This window comes from Chaetodon auriga, chromosome 13 (genome assembly GCF_051107435.1).
Source record: "Chaetodon auriga isolate fChaAug3 chromosome 13, fChaAug3.hap1, whole genome shotgun sequence".
NCBI lineage: Eukaryota > Metazoa > Chordata > Actinopteri > Chaetodontiformes > Chaetodontidae > Chaetodon > Chaetodon auriga.
In genome coordinates this window covers 14,995,721-15,014,042 of record NC_135086.1, presented here as the reverse complement: position 1 = coordinate 15,014,042, position 18,322 = coordinate 14,995,721, and the positions used below count along the sequence as shown (strand labels likewise).

The following is an 18,322-nucleotide window of genomic DNA, read 5'->3' as shown; positions in this document are numbered from 1 at the left end:
ATAATGAATGAAGACAGCATATTCATTTTTTCCATTACAGAGAGGGTGCTTTTTTTTTCTTAGCAAATAGGCATGCAGCTCAAAGGCTGATGTTGGGTGGATAGGTTTGCTTGATCGTTATATGGAAGTATTCGCTGTTCTTATAGGATGAGTTGGAGGCATTTTGCCTGTTATGATAAATCATTTGCTGTATAGTTCAGCAAAAGTCAAGCAGAATTTGTAATGCTTTTGTTCTGCAGACTTGCGGAGGAAAATGGGTCAGCAAACAAGTGAATGGATCTGTGTAATGGGTTTGTAGTGCGGTGCTTTTGTAAACCAATCAATGACTTGGATTCAGCATGGCAATCATGTAGAGCAGACTGACCTATGAAGATGTCCTGCATTTAAATCTAGGTCGGTGGTGCCGCCACAGCACACAGGGATGATTCACTGACTGCAACAAATCCCCAAAACAGTGTTTACATCAATCTCAGCCTCACTGTCAAACAAATAAGCGAATGGCTTTTTACACGAGTGCAGCAAAATATTCAGGGTTATTTGAACCATCGGTTTGCTTTCTTGTTTTAGCTTCCCTCCTTTTCAACAGACTTTGGCCTTCACAGTAGGTCTTACCTCATATGGGCCACTCCAAACACCCATTTGGCTCCATCTGTCCTCCTCTGCTCTGGTATGGTGAGCCTGCTTTCTCAGGCCGTTGTTAGTGTCTGTAAGTGGTTCTTGGGCCTGGGCACAGACCCTCATCCCTGAGAACTCCTTCCCCAGTGTGAATCAAGCAGGGTGCAGGTCTTCACGGGTGACTGAACACTGAGGAGCATTCAGGGCCCCCAGTCTCACAGCATGAAAGGTTGACCCACAATGAAGCCTCCTCCATTTGTATAAGCTTCATCATCATTCAGATTGTGTCCTCCTCAAGTATGGGAGTGTCAGTGTCTCAACACTGGAGTTTAGCATGCAGCTCTCACACCTACGTTCACTTGATTATTCCCACAGCCTGTTGCAGTATTTTTTTAAAGACCCACCTCTTCAGCTTGACATGGCATTTAAGCTTTTTTTTTAGCTAATTGTTTTGATTTAAGACCACTACATTTATTACATAGTTTAGTTTCTCTGGTCAAAATCAACCTCGTTTCCAGCAGCAGACAGATGTTTCTAGCAAGAAAGCATCAGTAAACGCACAATATGCTACCTGCCCAGAAAGTTGAACTCTGCTAAACATCTTCCTCTGATGGAGACCAAAACTGAGCTCTAAGCAGAGTGAATATTGGACTTCATTCATCAGGTGGCCATGTTGAAGTGCAACCTTTCCAAAAAGTTGGGACACTGTGTAAAACATAAATAAAGCAGAATGTGATAACTTGCAAATCCTTTTGACATATATATTGATATAAAGACAATATATTTAATGTTTGACCTCGTCAGCTTCATTTATTTTTGGAGGTATCTGCTTATCTGATGGCAGCAACATGCTTCAAACAAGTTGGGACCGGAGCAGCTAAAGACTGGGAAAGTTGTGGAAAGTTGCAAAAACACCTGTTTGGAACATTCCACAGGTAAACAGGTTCATTAAGAAAGGGACATCCTGGAAAGGCTCAGTTGTTCACAAACAAGGATGGTAGGGATGTTCACCACTTTGTGAACACATGATTGTATAAAGGCTGTCACTACATGGGCTCAGGGACACTTTGTAAACACAGTTGCTGGTAAACTCAGTTTGTTTGCAAATGATTACATTCTGAAATATAAAATAAATACACAAAGCAGACATGATATTGTATATTTGATACCTAGAATTAGGCAAGCTTGCATTAACTGTTTGCCATTAATTACCTCATTCATGTTTCACGATCCCTGGCTTCAGCTGACTAATGACTAATATGTAGACATACATGCAGACATATTTTGCAGAGTATTCATTGTGCACCTTCCATAATTACTATACTCATACCTTCATGCCAGTGCTGTTTGCTTCAGCAGTTCCCTCGTCCACCCTGACCTCCCCGACCTCCCCCAATGTGCTGAAATGTACATTTTTGTCAATTTAACTAAAATCTAATGTTCCTGTTTGTGTATGTGAAGTTGGATTCATCATTGCCTCTCAAATTCTTTTGAGCTCTCGTAAAGAGCAGACCCTTTGTGCCAAAATTAACTGCATAATCATTTGGTATTAATGGTCAATTCCTCGGTGTGAGTATCACTAACTGAAACAGAAGTTAGAGCCAAGGTGGAGGATGTGAACATCTCTCAGTATCACCGATTTGAATAAAAAGGTTTCCGCACACAGCTTTTACCACATTTTTTTAACCCAAGTCAGTCAAAATACTTCATTAACTCTGTCGCACTGACTAATCAGTGACACCTTCACATTAACTCAGAAGCAACATATTGATGACTTACTCGTTCTGTTAAAAAGAAAAAGTTATGTGATTGCAATATGTCCTCCAAGCCAAAAACACATTACTTTTAATTGCAGGGTATGTTTGTCATCCTTTCCAATCAAAAGCATATGTTCCTTTAAACTAGAATCAGCTACATTAAATTTAGTCTGAAAACACAATTTGACGATGCCTGATCACATGTTTTGAATTTCCTTTCACGTGTGTGCAATAAGCTCAAACATTTTGTTGTCCATGCACATTTAAAGGCCTTGCAGATGGCTCGCTGCTTTGTTTTGATTTTGGTGTGCTCAGTAACTTTGAACTGCCTCTGTGTGGTTAAGTGGGATACATTTCCATGAAGCTTCACTCGAGCTCCTTCGTGCAATTAAACGGAGATCTCACAAGCGCAGTTTCCTCTAAATCAGCTGTATTCTCATGTAAAGAGTTCAGGCAACCGTTGCTTCTGCGTATGGCTTGGAGTGTCTGTTCCCCACTTCACAAGGATGTCAGTTCTCCTGGTGTTTTACAGGGCTGACGGTGAAAAAGCTCAAAGATTAGTGCGGCATTTGTTGTTGTGGGATCCCCACTAAGTTCACTTCCCTGACCCCTGAGGCTCCCCTCCCCTGCTGAAGCCCCCCTCCTCTCTGAGGTCTGGTATCCGTGAGAAGGCCCTACTCCAGCTCTGCTCCAGCAGGGCTCTCCCCCCACCGCTGAAAGGCCTCTCCCTCATTAGCATGCCCCTGGGGCTGCTCGGCCTGCTGTTGCCAAACAAACACAGCCAAGATCTTCTTCCCCGTCTCCCTCACTGAGTTTCCCCGGTCATCTCTCGCTATTTTAACACTGTATCATCCTCTTAGCATTCTCTTCTTCCTCCCCCCTTTATCAGCTCTCTGCTCTTAAAGTCTTCATGTTTCAGCCCTCTTTCTTCTCTGGTTCTCCCATTTTCACATGCTGCTTCCTCTGTTGTTTGTGTCAGCCCAGAGGACGCTCTGTCTCCATGTTTAGGAAATGTACATCTGCCTTTCTTTCCTGTGTGCTTTTTGTGCGGGTTCGCAGCCACCAGATGGAGGAAAGACAGCGGTCAGAGGTTGCTAATGTATGCTGCAGGAGTAGAGGGCATATGGTGCAAATCAGAAGATGAAGGGCTAACCTTCCCCCAAACCACACACACACACACACACACACACACACACACACACACACACACTCTCCCCTTTCCTGAACTGAGGTGATTGTGTCCCTATACTCTTTCTGCCCCTGCCTGTACAGCACAGTCTGAGGTTTTAAGCCACTCAGTCAACGAAAGCTTACTCATCCATTTTCAGCCCCCTCTGTGATATAACAAACCTCCTGTCGCCAGGTAGCTTGCTCTGAGTTGCCTTTCAAGGTTCTACTGCAGTTTTAGATAGAGGGGGGTATGTTCAGGGCATGTGCAAATGAATTTGACTCAAACTGAATCCCAAAGCGGTCACTGCAAACAGAACACATTTAGTCTGTGAAGGTGATATATGATTGGGGCCATGCGATGAGCTCAACACCTCTGCATCTTGGCAAGGAACTGTGATGCACAGAGGAGCGGTGCCTTCGTGAGGCAGGATGAAAAGAGCGAGCGTGGAGGAGAGGACAAGAGTAAGAGAGAGAGAGAGAGAGAGACAGAGAGAGAGAGAGCAGAAACGTGCGTGAAGGAGAGTGAGCGAGAGAGGAGAGAGTAAGGGGGAGAAAGGAGGAGAGAATTTGCTGAAAGGAAGCATTTTTGTTGGATGGGAGAAAAACAACCATGGAAACTCCATCAGAAGAAAACCAAGACCAGAGGCAGGACAAAAGAGGTACCAATGAGCACTCACAAAGAGCCAGTTCAGTCCTTTTCACTGCTGTGTTTACTGGGGCTTTAACCTACTCCAGCTTGCTTGGTTTCACTCTACACAATAGTTGGGTAGATTCTGCTCAGCAGGAACTTCAATTCTTTTAATGTCAGCGCAGCATCCTCGTTTCAGGGTTTGCATGCACGTACAGTAATTGTTAATATTCTAGTGGTGGATTGTACATCATTGCCTCTGCAAAATTGCTGTCTCTGTCGTGCTTCCAGAGTGTTTTCCTCCTCCCGCAGTGCATTGTTTGTGCTTGTTTTATGATTGTGTGAGTTTGAGTATCTGAGATGTTCCTCACTCCTGCAGCAAGAGGGATGCTGCGTTGCCGCTGGTCATCATCGTGCTCGAGTCACTTTTAGGGACAATGAGCCTGTTGTAGAATCAACGGCCAATCAATCAAACCTCAGGGTGCGTCAGAGTTGGTCTTTCGGGGGGGACCGATGATTAATGAGGTGGATGAGGGGCTAGCAGAGACAAAGATAAATGTACCAGATATTTCCAGCCTCACAGATAGACAGCCGTGAGGAGTGTGTACACTAAAGAGAGAGAAAGTCATTAACTTGCTCGCCTTCTCCTTGTAGAAATCAGCAGGAATCATTGATTTTTCTATTGCTCTTTGTTCGCAACATCTATTCCAGGTGAAATACTGTACATTCAGACACGCACTTTTCCCAAGAAAGGCTGTGGTGTCTTTCAGGGTGCCAGCCAGCGCATAGTATTTTTGCTTGATGAAAGACTTAAAAGATGATCAATGAATATTCTGACGATCAACTTGACATTTAGTGACTACAACGCATGCATCATGCAGACCCTAAGAGGAGAGATTTGAGATTTGAGTCTTTTTTAAAGAAGCTTTTCCTTGTATTAGAAAGCTCTGGCTGTGCTGGGAACCTGTGGGCCTGTAAAGCCCACTGAGACACTGTATGTGATATGAACCTCTATATAGAGTTGACTTGACACTCCCATCATTTAGTCACATAGCTGCTTCCTCTTCTTTTTTTTTTCAGCTTCTCCCCGTTAGGTGTTGCAGCAGCACATCTGCTTCCATCTTCCATCAACTATGTGTGCACATACAAGCACTCCGGTTGAAAAAGGACATACACCTCAACAAGGACAAAATACAAAAAAAAGGAGAAAAAAAGATTGAGGGCAAAAATATAAAATAAGCAATATATACCAAGAATGATGAGGCAATAAACAATATATACAATGAACTTTACAATGTGCAGGTATTTATGTTGACAGTGACAGTGAGTGGTGAATATACATGTTAGAAACTGTGCATTAATGGATTATAAATAGCCATTCAGCGGACCGTCTTATTGATGGATCTCACTGGTACACTAGGCCGTGACTGATCGTCATGGAAATCCATTTTTTATGATCCACATATTTGATTTGGTATAGATTTTTACTTCACTTGCCCTTCTGATGTACCCTCCCATTTATCCGTGCTTGGGACCAGCGATCAGGCTCGCACTGGCTGAGGAGCAATATTTACTCACACAGCTCCTGTTCAGATATTTACTCCTCTGCTGTACCCAAACACACAATTTATGAGCCAATATGGCCATCATTGCCTTTTATTGTCATTCAACACATACGCACGTCTCCCTCAACTCCTTTCACAGGCGGCTATGGGAGAGCTGCATTCAACAGCTATTAGCTGGCAGAGTATAAGTTTCCATTGTAAGTTAACAGCGAGACTGCTTTTGTTGAATTTGCAGCCTCACATCTCCCGCGTCCCTGGAGGATGGCCATTATAGCCCATTATGGCATTTTTAAGTATCGCTCCTCTCAAAGTGGAGAGTGTGGAAAATGAGACTGTTTCTCATAAATGGTGCTTTGGCAGCTCGCCTCAATGAAGCAACAAACAACAACACTTAGCATTAGCTGTAAACAGACACATCTGTTTGCAATGAGGCTCGATGTTAGATTAAAACTGGATGGCGTTTTGGACGCCAGTTTGTTGTTCGGCACTCAGGGATGAGATGGGGGAGCTGCAGTGTCTTCATCACAAATTGTTTGTGTCCAAGTTTGTTTATTTGTGTGAGCGGGCTTTGCGTTTTATCTCATATTCATACTGTCACTATGCACATATGATTCTGTGGTGCTTGTTTGTGTTTGTCTCGCATGTGATGCTTTGTTGGCATAGGTGTGGGTGTGTCTGCATCTGCGTCTGGTGTGAACATCAAAAGAAACAATGTTTTTCAAAATGTCGGCTGCTCATTTGATCACATCCAGTTGGTATTCCTCTACGCAATCAGGGCTGAATTTAGACATTTTTTCCCACTTTTTCCACTGTGGGTCCCAGCTGTTGGAAGATTTCAGCTTTGTGGTGTCAACACGTGTTGTTGAGGGATGGAGGGTGGTGATAAAGCAGAGCCAGCTGCAGGGGTTAGTGTGACGAGTCTGAGCTCAAGCAAACTGTGGTGATGCACGGCTGGATTAACCTGTTTGGAGGCACCGGGGCAAACATTTGCTGCTGGGCCCCTGTTGCCCCCTGTACCCATCAAGTGCAGCGCACACAGCACACAACAGATGGTATAGTATAGAATGGTCTTCCTATCAGAGCTGCAACTGGTGATTGTTTTCATTATAAAATGCTAAAAAAAAAAAAAAAAAAGAAAAAACCTTGACACACAGTGAACTCGGGGGATTTGGAGCCTCTTGTAGTCTGGGGTCCAGCATTATGGTTATTAGACACAGGGCTAAGATGCAGCCTCATTTTCTTGCTCACTCTGTCCAGCTGTGCCTCTGTCTGTTTTTCTGTCTGCGTGTGTGTGTGTGTGTGCGCGCGGCAGCTTGCCTGCGACTTGCGCTGGTCTTAATGAGCCATCTCATTCACACATAAGATGACTTGAGCTGCTTTGACAAACAGGATCCTCCTGGAGTGTGAAGTGGCTGCTGTGGCCCATTGTGGCTGAGCTATGTGCAGTGCTGGAGGGGCACACAGGATGGAGCTCAGCGGTGGGCTTGTCCTGGGCCTCAAGCCTGTAGGCCGGAAGAGCGGGACCGTGGTTCACTGCCGCTCTGAATGGCCCCTGAGAGTCCAGTGTGATGGACAGTCTCGAGCTGCACACACTGGCTCTTTGTATCAGGGTTTCTTGGACTCTCTCTCTGTCTCTGTTTTTTCTGTCTCTCTCACACAATGTCATACATGCAGACACACTTTTTTTTTCTCACACAAGCATCTTTTTTTTCCTCTCTCCTCGTGATCCCGATGTGGCAAATCTAGCCTCTGCTGCAAGGCCTGACATTGTCATTACAAACAGTGGCTAACTTGTCTGTGTTTCTCTCTCTCTCACTCTATTTCTCATTCTATCTGTCCTCCTCTCATTCATGTACTGTAGCACGGAGTTGGAGAGGCTTGAAGTGGTTGGAGGTCTAACCAGGAGTATTAGTCAGGGACTTGGGAGCATGTGAAAGTCATCAGAGGGGGAAAAAAAAAGGCCCAACGTGATTTTCATTTATGGTGCTCCGCTCAGAACAAGCCAGCAGGATCCATTTAGTACAGGCTTGTTGTTTAAAGAGTCACCAGCTCCTACTGTTGGTCCCTGTGAAGGAGGATGACTTGAGCTGCAGTCGGCCCCGCAATATCCTGTACACTATGAAATCCCACACAGTACACTCAAGAGAAAACACTCTGTTCTTTACTGCACAGTAGGTTCACTGATACTGGCTGTCTGTCTTAAAACTCTCAAATTCACATTGCAACATCCTCTATGTTGCACATTAAGGATGCAACATAAATGAAAACTGTTTAACTTTTACTCTTATTTGCTTTCTTGCTAAGAGTTGGATGTAAAGATTGCTGCTACTCTCATATCCGCCTGATGAATACACCAAGAAGTGTCTGGAGAGTTGTCATCACCATCAGCGGAGACTCCAGGAAGTCACTGTCCCACACAAACACCCCGTAAACCTTCATTTTTTGTACAGATTTTACAATAAATAAATGAATTGCTTAATGAGTGAGCTTAAGAGGTGCTGTAAACTAGATATTGTTACCTTAAGACAGAGTCACACTAGCTGTTTCCAGTCTTAATGCTAAGCTAAGCTAACCGGCTGCAGCGCTGTATTTAACAAACAAATGCAAGGGTGGTATCAATCTTCTCAGCTAACTCTCAGCAAGAAAGTGAATGTCCCAAAATGATAAATTTGTCCATTAGTCCAACAGTACAGCCCTAACTCTCTCAAAAAAGAATGGAAAAAAACAAAGCTGGTGTTCAGCCTTCTACACAGTAGGCAGATTTCATGATAAGGATGAAGGTAATATCTCACAGACCCTGCGATTACTTCAAAATCCCACCTCTGCGTTGAAGCCATCAGCCGGATGAAAGTGATTTCCCTCTGGCAGCCTGTGGTACTCATAGCAGGGCTGCTTAAAAGTGGGGTTGGGCTTTGATGTCATTTCTGTGTCCCATGATGTCTAATACCAGGACTGAAGCTTTCACAGAGGCTCTTTGTGAAGAGAGCAGTAGTAAGCGGGGTCTGTCCTTGTGCCAGTGTTTTTACAGTCAGCCAGAACAGAGTTATACTAACCTGCCAATATGTCACGTCCAGCTGTGAAAATACCACCTTGGGTTTACTGCATTATTAAGCATAACAACCAGGAAGGGTTCTCCATTCAGAGAGAGAGAGAGAGACGTCTAACCAACAGTCTCAGTCCAGATGCACAGAAACTACTCCTGCGGAACGGACACTAATCAAATGAATGGCTTATTGATCGGATTGGTGGCTTTCACACATAATGTACGTTTTCTCTCTCTAAGTGCTCCAAGTGAGACGAGCATAGCAGATGCGGCCATGTCAGTCTGACCTTCTCTGTGACAGGCAGGAGGGCGGTCACATAGTCAGTGGAATAGGTGTCACAGCTTTAGACATCCCTACCTGTGTTCAGACATGTTTGCAGCTCATTTTGAGATCCAGTGAGATTCAGGCGTTCGAGGCAGGCTGACTGTCATGATGAAATCACGGCATCCATGACCGCGCTATCAGCGTTCAGGCAGCTGATCTAATGGGAATAGTGACGCACTTCAAGGCAGGGCTTGAAACCAGACACATGATGAGTTGGGCAGTCATGCTGACTTTAATGTCACATCTGATTTGGATCAAATGAATTCATAATAAACCAGTGTGACTGTTGTTACTGGCTGTCACTCTGTGCACATTTGATATGAGCGATGCGGTAATGGAGATAAACCCTAACTACACTTTTCATATGGAAACGTTTCTTCTCTTCAGGAGGCTGAACTGTGACAGCGAGTTGATTCATAGCAAAGATATAGTCTGCTATTGGATCAGAACTACCTGAAAGCGACATCCACAACAAAAGCAGCTCTTCCTTTGAATGGACTGTATTTACTTAGCAGCTGGGCTCAATATCCTGTGGAGCGCTGCGCTCTGACTCCCAGCCGCTCACTCATCCTGCCCGACATGTTCATCACAGAACTGTGGCCTGCGGTAGAAGTTAGCGACTCTGCTGTGGGCACGCTCATTGAGTTGTGGTTAACATGCTGCCGTGGCAACTCCTATTCACCCACCATGGGACAAAAATGTTTTTATCTCCCCGTACTACACAAACAGCAGGATGAAGCATCTGACTGCAAAAGTATTGGCCCGGCAGCAGTATATCTGTTTTAATTTCCTTTGTCACGGCGAAGAGCCCAAACACAGATGAACTTTCAGGATTCTTGAGGCAGGTCAGAAGGAATCTTTGCTCAGTTTTCTTTAAGGAACTAAGATAAGATAAACCTCCCAATTCATTTTTTTCCTTTTCCTTCTATATACAAGAAAGGGCAGGAATAAGAAAAACCTTTGAATATGAGAAATTAGAGACTTTGATCTGATCATTTCTACTATAATGGAAATGTCTTTCTCCTGTTGCAGACACTGTGCTGTGGTAATGATGATTCAATCAGATTTGTTCTGTGAAGGTTGGTGCAGTTCTTATAAACAACATAAATGAGCTTAATTTGTCACAGGACATGCAGTAATTGATGACTCGGCCACATGAGAGCAGTGCAGCTGGCTATTATGGAGAACTTGTCGCTTATTTAGATTTTCAGCAGATATGGATTGACATGAACTTTCACTTCAAAATGTGTTTGTGTGCACCTGAAGTCCAAGATTCAGTCAAGCTCTGTTTGGGTCTCTGCCAACTCCTGAAAGAAAATGTGTGGCACTTTAGCTGTTAGATGCTCCATTATATTCACCAGGTAGTTGCTAACTTTGTCAGTTGCTGCTGCTTGTCGAAACATAGGTGGTGTATGAAGGGTTTATCAGAGCGTTTTTAGCTTAAAACAGCTGCCTGCTGCTTTTGAAAATGATGCTAATGAGAACTGCATGCTGCATATGTTCTGCAGAGCTGAGGGGAACTGCAGAGTTGATGATTCTCACTCAGTTTGTCACTATGAACAACCTATGTCACAAACGCAGTCATTCGATCCATTGTTAATGTAAAGATATTGATTGTAGCAGCTTTTAAATATTTAAATGGAACTGTGACATGAAACATATGTGAGAGCTTTAAAACGTTAACAGGCATTGACCTGAATGTCCTATGACTCCACAACACCCTGTCAGCCACATGTGGATCTGATTGGAAGCACACTGTGGTTCGTTTGCAGGCATCCACAGACAGTGCATTGTGGCTCCATTTCACAAAGCAGAACACACCGCATGAGGCAGATCCATGTGGGTCACTTCATTCCCCTCATTGTGAGTTGCTATTGATTTCCATTACGGCTTGTCAGGCACCCATTGCTCTGACCTGCTGGATGGTCATTAGTGCCATTTAAGTGGACTCGTGAACTGTCAGATAAAAGGAAGTGAAGACTGTAAAAGCTCAGCCTCACACAACAAACAGTGCTGTTTCCGCCGGTGCTTTACATCACAGAGAGGAAGCACGGAGCGTCAAGCGTGGCGGCAGGCAAATTTTCTGAAACCTGTTGTAAACAAACTTGTCTGACTTCCTTTGCAGCTTTGAGGGTGAATTCATTTAAATCTCTGAGTGAAAAGTCAGCCCGGTGTTCTTTAATGTGTCCTGATGAGTAGCAAAATGCCATTAATTAGAAAACAGTTCATGTCCCTGTGACGACCTGCGTTCTGGGATAGATTCAATGGATGATTCATTGAATATTCATCTCATACTTCATTGCCATGAGATCACTTCCTGTCCTGCAAGTAAAAAACAATACCTTATATGGAACTGGGGGCTGATGTTGATGTAGAATTTACTAGGTGGCCTTTCAAAACAAAAGATTTAAAGGACTGAAATATCAAATCGCATTTTGTTTTTCTACAGGTTGCTTCGAGTGCTGCATCAAATGTTTAGGCGGGGTGCCGTACGCGTCGCTGGTGGCTACAATCCTCTGCTTCTCTGGCGTTGCCCTGTTCTGTGGATGTGGCCATGTGGCTCTCACTGGGACTGTGACTATCCTGGAAACCCACTTCTCCAAGGTCACCAGTGATCACGCCATGCTGACTGATATGTAAGTGTCCTCATGCTCTGTGTGTGCATTACACGGCTGCCTCTGAGTGTCTGAGAAGCAAATAAAACTAACAATTACGACATCCTGGTGATTGTTTGAAAACACTGTGTCTTCGCTGTCACATTAGGATCCATTGCACAATATGCTCACCGTAAAAATGTGTTCTGACATAACCATCACAATAAAGAGAGGCCCGAACGTAAGATAGATAACACTTGTAATGTTGACTTTATGTAGGCTATTTTTAGCTGATAACGTCTCCCACGTTCACTTCATCCTGCAGAACAGTCCTAATATGGACCTTTTTTTTTTTTACAGTGCATCCATTAGTCCAGGCAATAAAAGAGGAATAACAGAGCCCCGTCTGCACATATGTTTTATGTTGCCGTAGGTTTGGAGTGCACCGTTTAATTTAAGATGTCTACAGAGGCTGTCTGTCTCTTGGCAGATGATTCCCAGAGACATGCATCACCTGTTATCTCCACATTTGGGCTTAGCGTCTCTTCTCATCTGTGTCTTAGGGAAGCTGGACCACTATCTTAATCATAACCATCTGTTCATGATTACTCATGTTTTACAGATTGCATGCAAAAAAAGAAAAAAAAAATTCAAAATGATTGTAAGCAGCGATTTTCCACCCCAGACAGCGGTATGTCATGCTCTTACTTAACCTGACGTTTTTAGCAAGGCTCTCCAGGTGTTACGTTCGGAGGCTAAAAACATGTTGGTTGTTGATTTGTGCTGATGCTGTTTTTAACCTGCTGCAGCTTTACCGGCGCAACGAAAGCTCATGCGTGACGTGTGTGCTCTTTAACAGAATACAGCTGATGCAGTATGTCATCTATGGCATTGCTTCGTTTTTCTTCCTGTACGGGATCATCCTGCTGGCTGAGGGCTTCTACACAACCAGTGCAGTCAAGGAACTGCACAGCGAGTTCAAAACCACCATCTGTGGACGCTGCATCAGTGGAATGGTATGTTGATACAACCACACTGCGCACACAAGAATGCCGTAAAAAAGGTTTCATGCCATGTGATTAAAATTTAAAATGCATACAGATGAGTGTGTTCGATATAGGAATGAACTGAATTTCATGCTGATCTGGTGAAGCTAACGCAGTGCGATCTGTGTGTCCTCAGTTTGTGTTCCTCACATACATCCTGGGTGTGGCCTGGCTCGGTGTGTTTGGCTTCTCCGCCGTGCCAGTGTTCCTCTTCTACAACATGTGGTCTACCTGTGCCACCATGAGGTCTTCCATGGCCAACCTCACCAACATCGACTCCATCTGTGTGGATGTTCGTCAGTATGGTGAGAGAATAGCACTTTGTGCAGGAACACGTCTTGTTTGGCATCAGTAATCTCAAATTCACAAATGTTTTTATGAGTGCACACACTGAGGTAGTTTACACCATTGCAATATTCTTAATTAATTAATTAGGGGACTCCAACATTTTTGTCCTGTAATCCCTTAAAACCAAGCAGGCAGAAATGTTGACGGATGAGCACATTGGCCGACTTTCCGTCCCTCACACTCTGACTTTCCACACGTCTCGTAGTACTTGAAAGGTTTGGTCATTATTCACATAGAGCACTGAATTTGAGTGTGTGTGAAAACCTTTGAATTTCACGGCTACAGGAATTATCCCCTGGAATGCCACACCAGGAAAGGCCTGTGGATCTACGCTAGGTGACATCTGCAACACCAGTGAGGTAAGAGCCGTCTTCTGTCCACACACACATCAGCAGAGGGCGAGCAGAGGAGCACGGCGTGGAAATCACATGTTTTTAAGGGAAGAATAATCACTGCCGCTTGTCTTTTTCCAGTTCTACCTGTCTTATCACCTGTACATCGTAGCATGCGCTGGAGCCGGAGCCACCGTCATCGCTCTGGTAAGCTTCCCTCCAGTCTCTCCATCCTCTCCCTTTAGCCCATCTCTGCACGGTTTGTATCCGCAGATCATGTGTCAAGTTCTCCTCTTCTCATTCCCATATGGTTTATGTAACCGCACCAAGGACGACTGCACATAGACCTTTCCTCAGCTCCAGTTCCATTTGCTGTTTACCATCTGCTTTGATGCACATGGCCCTGTTTTTTAGATTAGGATGGATGGAGGAGAGTGTAGTCTGGGCTTGCTTTTTTTGTGTCTAAAAATCATAATCATGAGTTTGAACCACAAAATCACAAGTAGGATATTGTAAAATGATGCTCTTCAAGATTTTTTCCTTTGTTTAACTTCTTGAAAGATGATTGGTCACTTTACTAACTTGTCACAGTACTCGTGACAACGTGGTCACCGGCATGTTCTCTTACAACCTTTTCTGTTCTCTTCCACCAGCTGATCTACATGATGGCTACCACTTATAACTTTGCCGTTTTGAAGTTTAAGAGTCGAGAAGACTGCTGCACTAAGTTTTAAACTGTTTTTGAGAACACGGTACAGCATTTGAGGCTGTACTGAGTAGAGACAGTTGCCACTGACAACAAATGAACTAAAAAAAAAAAAAAAACAGCCTGAGAATAGAAAAATCTACATCTCTTGATTAGTGTAAATAGCTGATTGTATGCTTCCTTTAGCATTTGGTATCCAGGGATATTGCTTGTTTGAGGACACCTGATGACAGTTGTCTTCAGATTGGGGTGGTGTTCAGTTGACTGGTTTGTTCTGCTTTCCTCGGCACTCACTTACAGAAATATGTCACCATCTGATTTTGTTGAAATGCGCACGGCTAGAAATCCACAACAGTGTTATTTATGTTCGTAATGTGTGAAGCTGATTTTGACCTGCACAAAAGCGTCAACTGCATGAGTATTTCAGTCAAAAACCCAACAGTATTTAGCATGCAGTTCCTCACCTTGCATAGCAGGACAAGCATCACTTGACTGCAGTCAGAGCTGAATTGAGAATTTGTGCACAAACCCCTGAGGCACTTGTGAGACATGAGGGTAAGATAGCTGTGCAGACTGTGATGCACAATTTAAAAAAAATCATTTAAATTGGAATTGAGACCGTTCTGAGGTCTGATTAACACACACGCTGCACCGATCCCATGTAGATGTACAGTATAAAGCTCAGAAATGAGTCCACGTGGACATCTGATGACAAATATTAAAGGTGTTCTCAGGCTTTACGATCTTGATTGCCAGATTAGCAGTTTTGGTGAGGACAAATTCTTGTGATACATTTGTAAAAAGGACTAGCTACAGTGGCAAAGTAGCAGTGCCTTGTCCTTTTTATATTTCTTTGGTTTCTTTCCTTAGCCTTAAAATTTGGGTACCATCCCATGAAACCACAAAGTGTTCCACAGAAAATATTCAGTATTATTTCTTTTTGTCACAAGTTAGATTCTAAACTGAACTAAAAACCTTTCATCGACTGTAAAATGCTGAGGAGTATTATGGTGACCAGCGGTGTTTATCATAGATTTCAAAGTAACTGCACATACCTAGCACAGCATTGCTATGAAGGTTTAGGCCAGTACCAGGGGGAGACTTCTGCATGAGGCCCTACGCCTCACTTTAATTTCATGTATTTTATAAAAGAGAAAAAAAACAGAAATTCTCCTATTTTAGAGTAAATGTGTTTTTTTTTCTATGAGGGCTGATGCTGGTATAGCCTCAGCCATGAAGTTGATGTTTTGTTTCATACATTTTCCTTTATCCTTTCTCAAAGTGCCATTAAAGAGCCATTTGTTTTTATCTTAACACTGAGCCTGCATGCTTACATTTTCCAGATTCTCTGATCTGTTTATAGTTACTTATACTCCATATTTCATATATTTAATTTTCTCCTGTTTTTCAAGACTGTAGCTTTTACTTTCTATATAAAATAAACAATCTTTGTTTACAAAAGTATCCCCACTTGGTCTATTTCTTATAAATCCGACAGAAATACAATACAGAACTGCGTATGGAACAGGGTCAGATTCACAAAATACTAAATCTCATGCTTTGCACTAACCTCAAGCTTTACAGCTGCCTAAAACTCACATGCACAATCTCTGGCTCACTCTCTCTTCCCATTCTCACGCCTTTCAAAGTGTCACGTCTGTAGTATCGTGCATAGCAAGATAGCAGCGTAACTCTAGTATTAGTAAAAATTGTAACAGTAATGTTACAATAAAAGCAACAGTGAAGTCTTTTTCAGTAATCTTTTGTCACCCTTGTGTGTTAAGTCTTTCCAAAAAAAGAAAAAAAAAAAGCTTAACTTTTTGTTTTTGTATGTCTGTGATGTAGCTCTGACTCCTGTAGCTTGCTTTGCATCTTTGACATGCTCACCGGCCATCCACCTCACCCTTCTCTTCCAGATCCACTTCCTCATGATTCTCTCAGCAAACTGGGCCTACCTTAAGGATGCCAGTCAAATGCATGCCTACCAAGACATCAAAATGAAGGAAGAGCGGGAGCTGCAGGACATCACCTCACGCTCAAAGGAATGCCTCAATTCCTACACATAAGGATATGACCCGCTCACACTCACAATCCACACACACACACATACATACACACATGTAGAGACACATTGACACTGTGGCCAACCACTGTGGCCCCTTTGGACCAAGACAACACTCAGCTAAAATAACCTGCCAACTGCTGTGATGCTGTGCAGTACTAACCAGGCTCCTAACAAACTAATGCATCAGTGCTGCTTTCTGCACTAACTCACGTTTTGGAACTGCCACTCCAAATTCCATTATGCTGTTTTTCATTTTTCTATTTTTCTGCAGGAAAATTCAGATATTATGTAGTGTTTGATTTTCACTCACCCTTTTTATGGCCAGTATTTGCTGGCTAAAGCTTGAGACATTGCACTATTCTTACGCCACGCATCATGGTGACAGTTTGTGTTACAGTCTTGCTCTGTCTTTCCTTTTGAGCTGTGGGGGCCAGTTTTCAACAAGGGAATGTAACGTTTTATTTGTTTGCTCGTTTTCAATCAAAAATGCAGATGAATTACACACAAGATGCAAGGCCTTACGCCCAATCTGAGTTAGTACTGACACAAGTGCGGCATGTCACAAGATGTTTTTGCTGCATCTTAATCCTGTTAATAATTGGTTCTAGATCCTACTTTCCAATATACAGCTACTTAAAAGTCACTCAGAAAATTCATGGCCTACATTAACACTACCTCAGATGTGCACTAGAGCCTATAGAACAATTTAACTGGAACAAACAACGTCTTCTCCCTCGAACAACTACAGTTTGAAAGTCCTATTTTAATTGTAAAGAGATGCCTCAGTATATACAGTATTTGGTAGCTGGTAAGCACACACACATCAGGAGCTCCTCTACGTCACAGTATCATAGGATTTTATGTGTATGCATAATGCCATAAGAATAACTTGCTTGCTAAATGTGAAGTGCTGCCAATATTGACACAGAAGGATTCTCAGTGTTTTTGGTATCTTGAAAGTTTGGTCCACATGTATTTATGTATGCAAATGGAAAAAAAGCTTGCCAACAAAGAGCGCTCTCTGATCCCTCATAAATGCTTTTTAGCCCATTATTTGTTGTAATATCTGATCATATATATTGTAATTTATGATCAAAATTGACCCTTTTGCAAAACCCTTTTTATAAAATAAGTGTAATCATGCCCCATGTGCAATGGTGCAATGGAAAAACCTACAAATTTAAAGAACTGAATGTGTGAACAATAGAAATTTGTTACGAGTCGGGATTTTTTTTTCAGTATTTTGTTATTTTGTAAGTTAAAACCACTTCATTCTTTTCTTAATTTTCTATAATTGCACCCGTTTTTGACGTGCAATTGTCCTAATGCTGACATAATTACTCATGTAATCTTTTTATTTCTATTAGTTGAGTTACAAGGATAACTTGATGTGTTTCTTTGTTGCATGAAGAAAGCTGTTTCTGCAGTGACACACGTGATGAACAGTCATGTATACTGACATCAGTAGTAGGCAGTGTTTGCCTGTTTCCTTTTTTTTTTTCTAACTGAATACAGATTAATCCATTTTAAGTAGCTGATTAGTTGTAGATGTTTTTTAGGTTCCTTTATTCAATTCAAAAGTATGTGATTCTTCTATTATTTGGTTGCTTGATAGTATACTTATATTTTCTATGAATGTCAAGGGCTTCCTCATCAATTACTGATCCTTTTAATTCAACTTTAAAATTAACGATTAGTTGCAACACCAGTCATTTCTAAAATTCTACGCCAATCTATATGGTAAATCTAGCCAAAGTCTGAATGCCATTGTGACTCTCTGCCCAGTGTTTTATACAGTATCTGTGAGATATTTAGTATAAAACCTGCATAGTTCTCTGCAGGACAAACAGCCACAGGTGTTCAGTGGCCAAGGAGAAAGATGACAGATGTACAGGAAGCTTCTGTACGTCTCATCTCGTCTCTGTATGCTGTTTCTTGTTGAATTAACCAAAAACTAGAGAATAAAGGCTACCTATCAATCACCAGGAGGACAACAATCCAGCATCCTGTCTGACTGGAAACACCTTTATGACATTACTCAACTGGCCTGTTGACTGTTTTTATGAAAATAAAACATAAAATAGGACAAATGTCTCTCTGTTGTGTTTTTTTTCCTCTTTTGTATGAT

The 18,322-nt window shown here is 42.6% G+C and overlaps 1 protein-coding gene across 4 annotated transcripts in view; it reads left to right on the top strand.

The window, feature by feature from the left end:
* Positions 1 to 18,288, top strand: part of gpm6bb (glycoprotein M6Bb) — a 28,655-nt gene extending 10,367 nt beyond the window's left edge. Inside the window, exons 1-7 of one of the 4 annotated variants that reach the window (XM_076746309.1) lie at positions 4,060 to 4,201; positions 11,553 to 11,739; positions 12,557 to 12,713; positions 12,880 to 13,048; positions 13,377 to 13,450; positions 13,565 to 13,630; positions 16,046 to 18,288. In XM_076746309.1, coding sequence (XP_076602424.1) covers positions 4,153 to 4,201; positions 11,553 to 11,739; positions 12,557 to 12,713; positions 12,880 to 13,048; positions 13,377 to 13,450; positions 13,565 to 13,630; positions 16,046 to 16,195 — 852 coding nt within the window. In that variant the 5' untranslated portion in view covers positions 4,060 to 4,152 and the 3' untranslated portion in view covers positions 16,196 to 18,288. Of the gene's footprint in view, positions 1 to 4,059; positions 4,202 to 11,552; positions 11,740 to 12,556; positions 12,714 to 12,879; positions 13,049 to 13,376; positions 13,451 to 13,564; positions 13,631 to 14,076; positions 15,594 to 16,045 lie in introns of those variants that run through there. The other 3 variants (XM_076746311.1, XM_076746310.1, XM_076746312.1) reach the window with 3 other exon arrangements.
* The last annotated feature ends 34 nt before the right edge of the window (positions 18,289 to 18,322 follow it).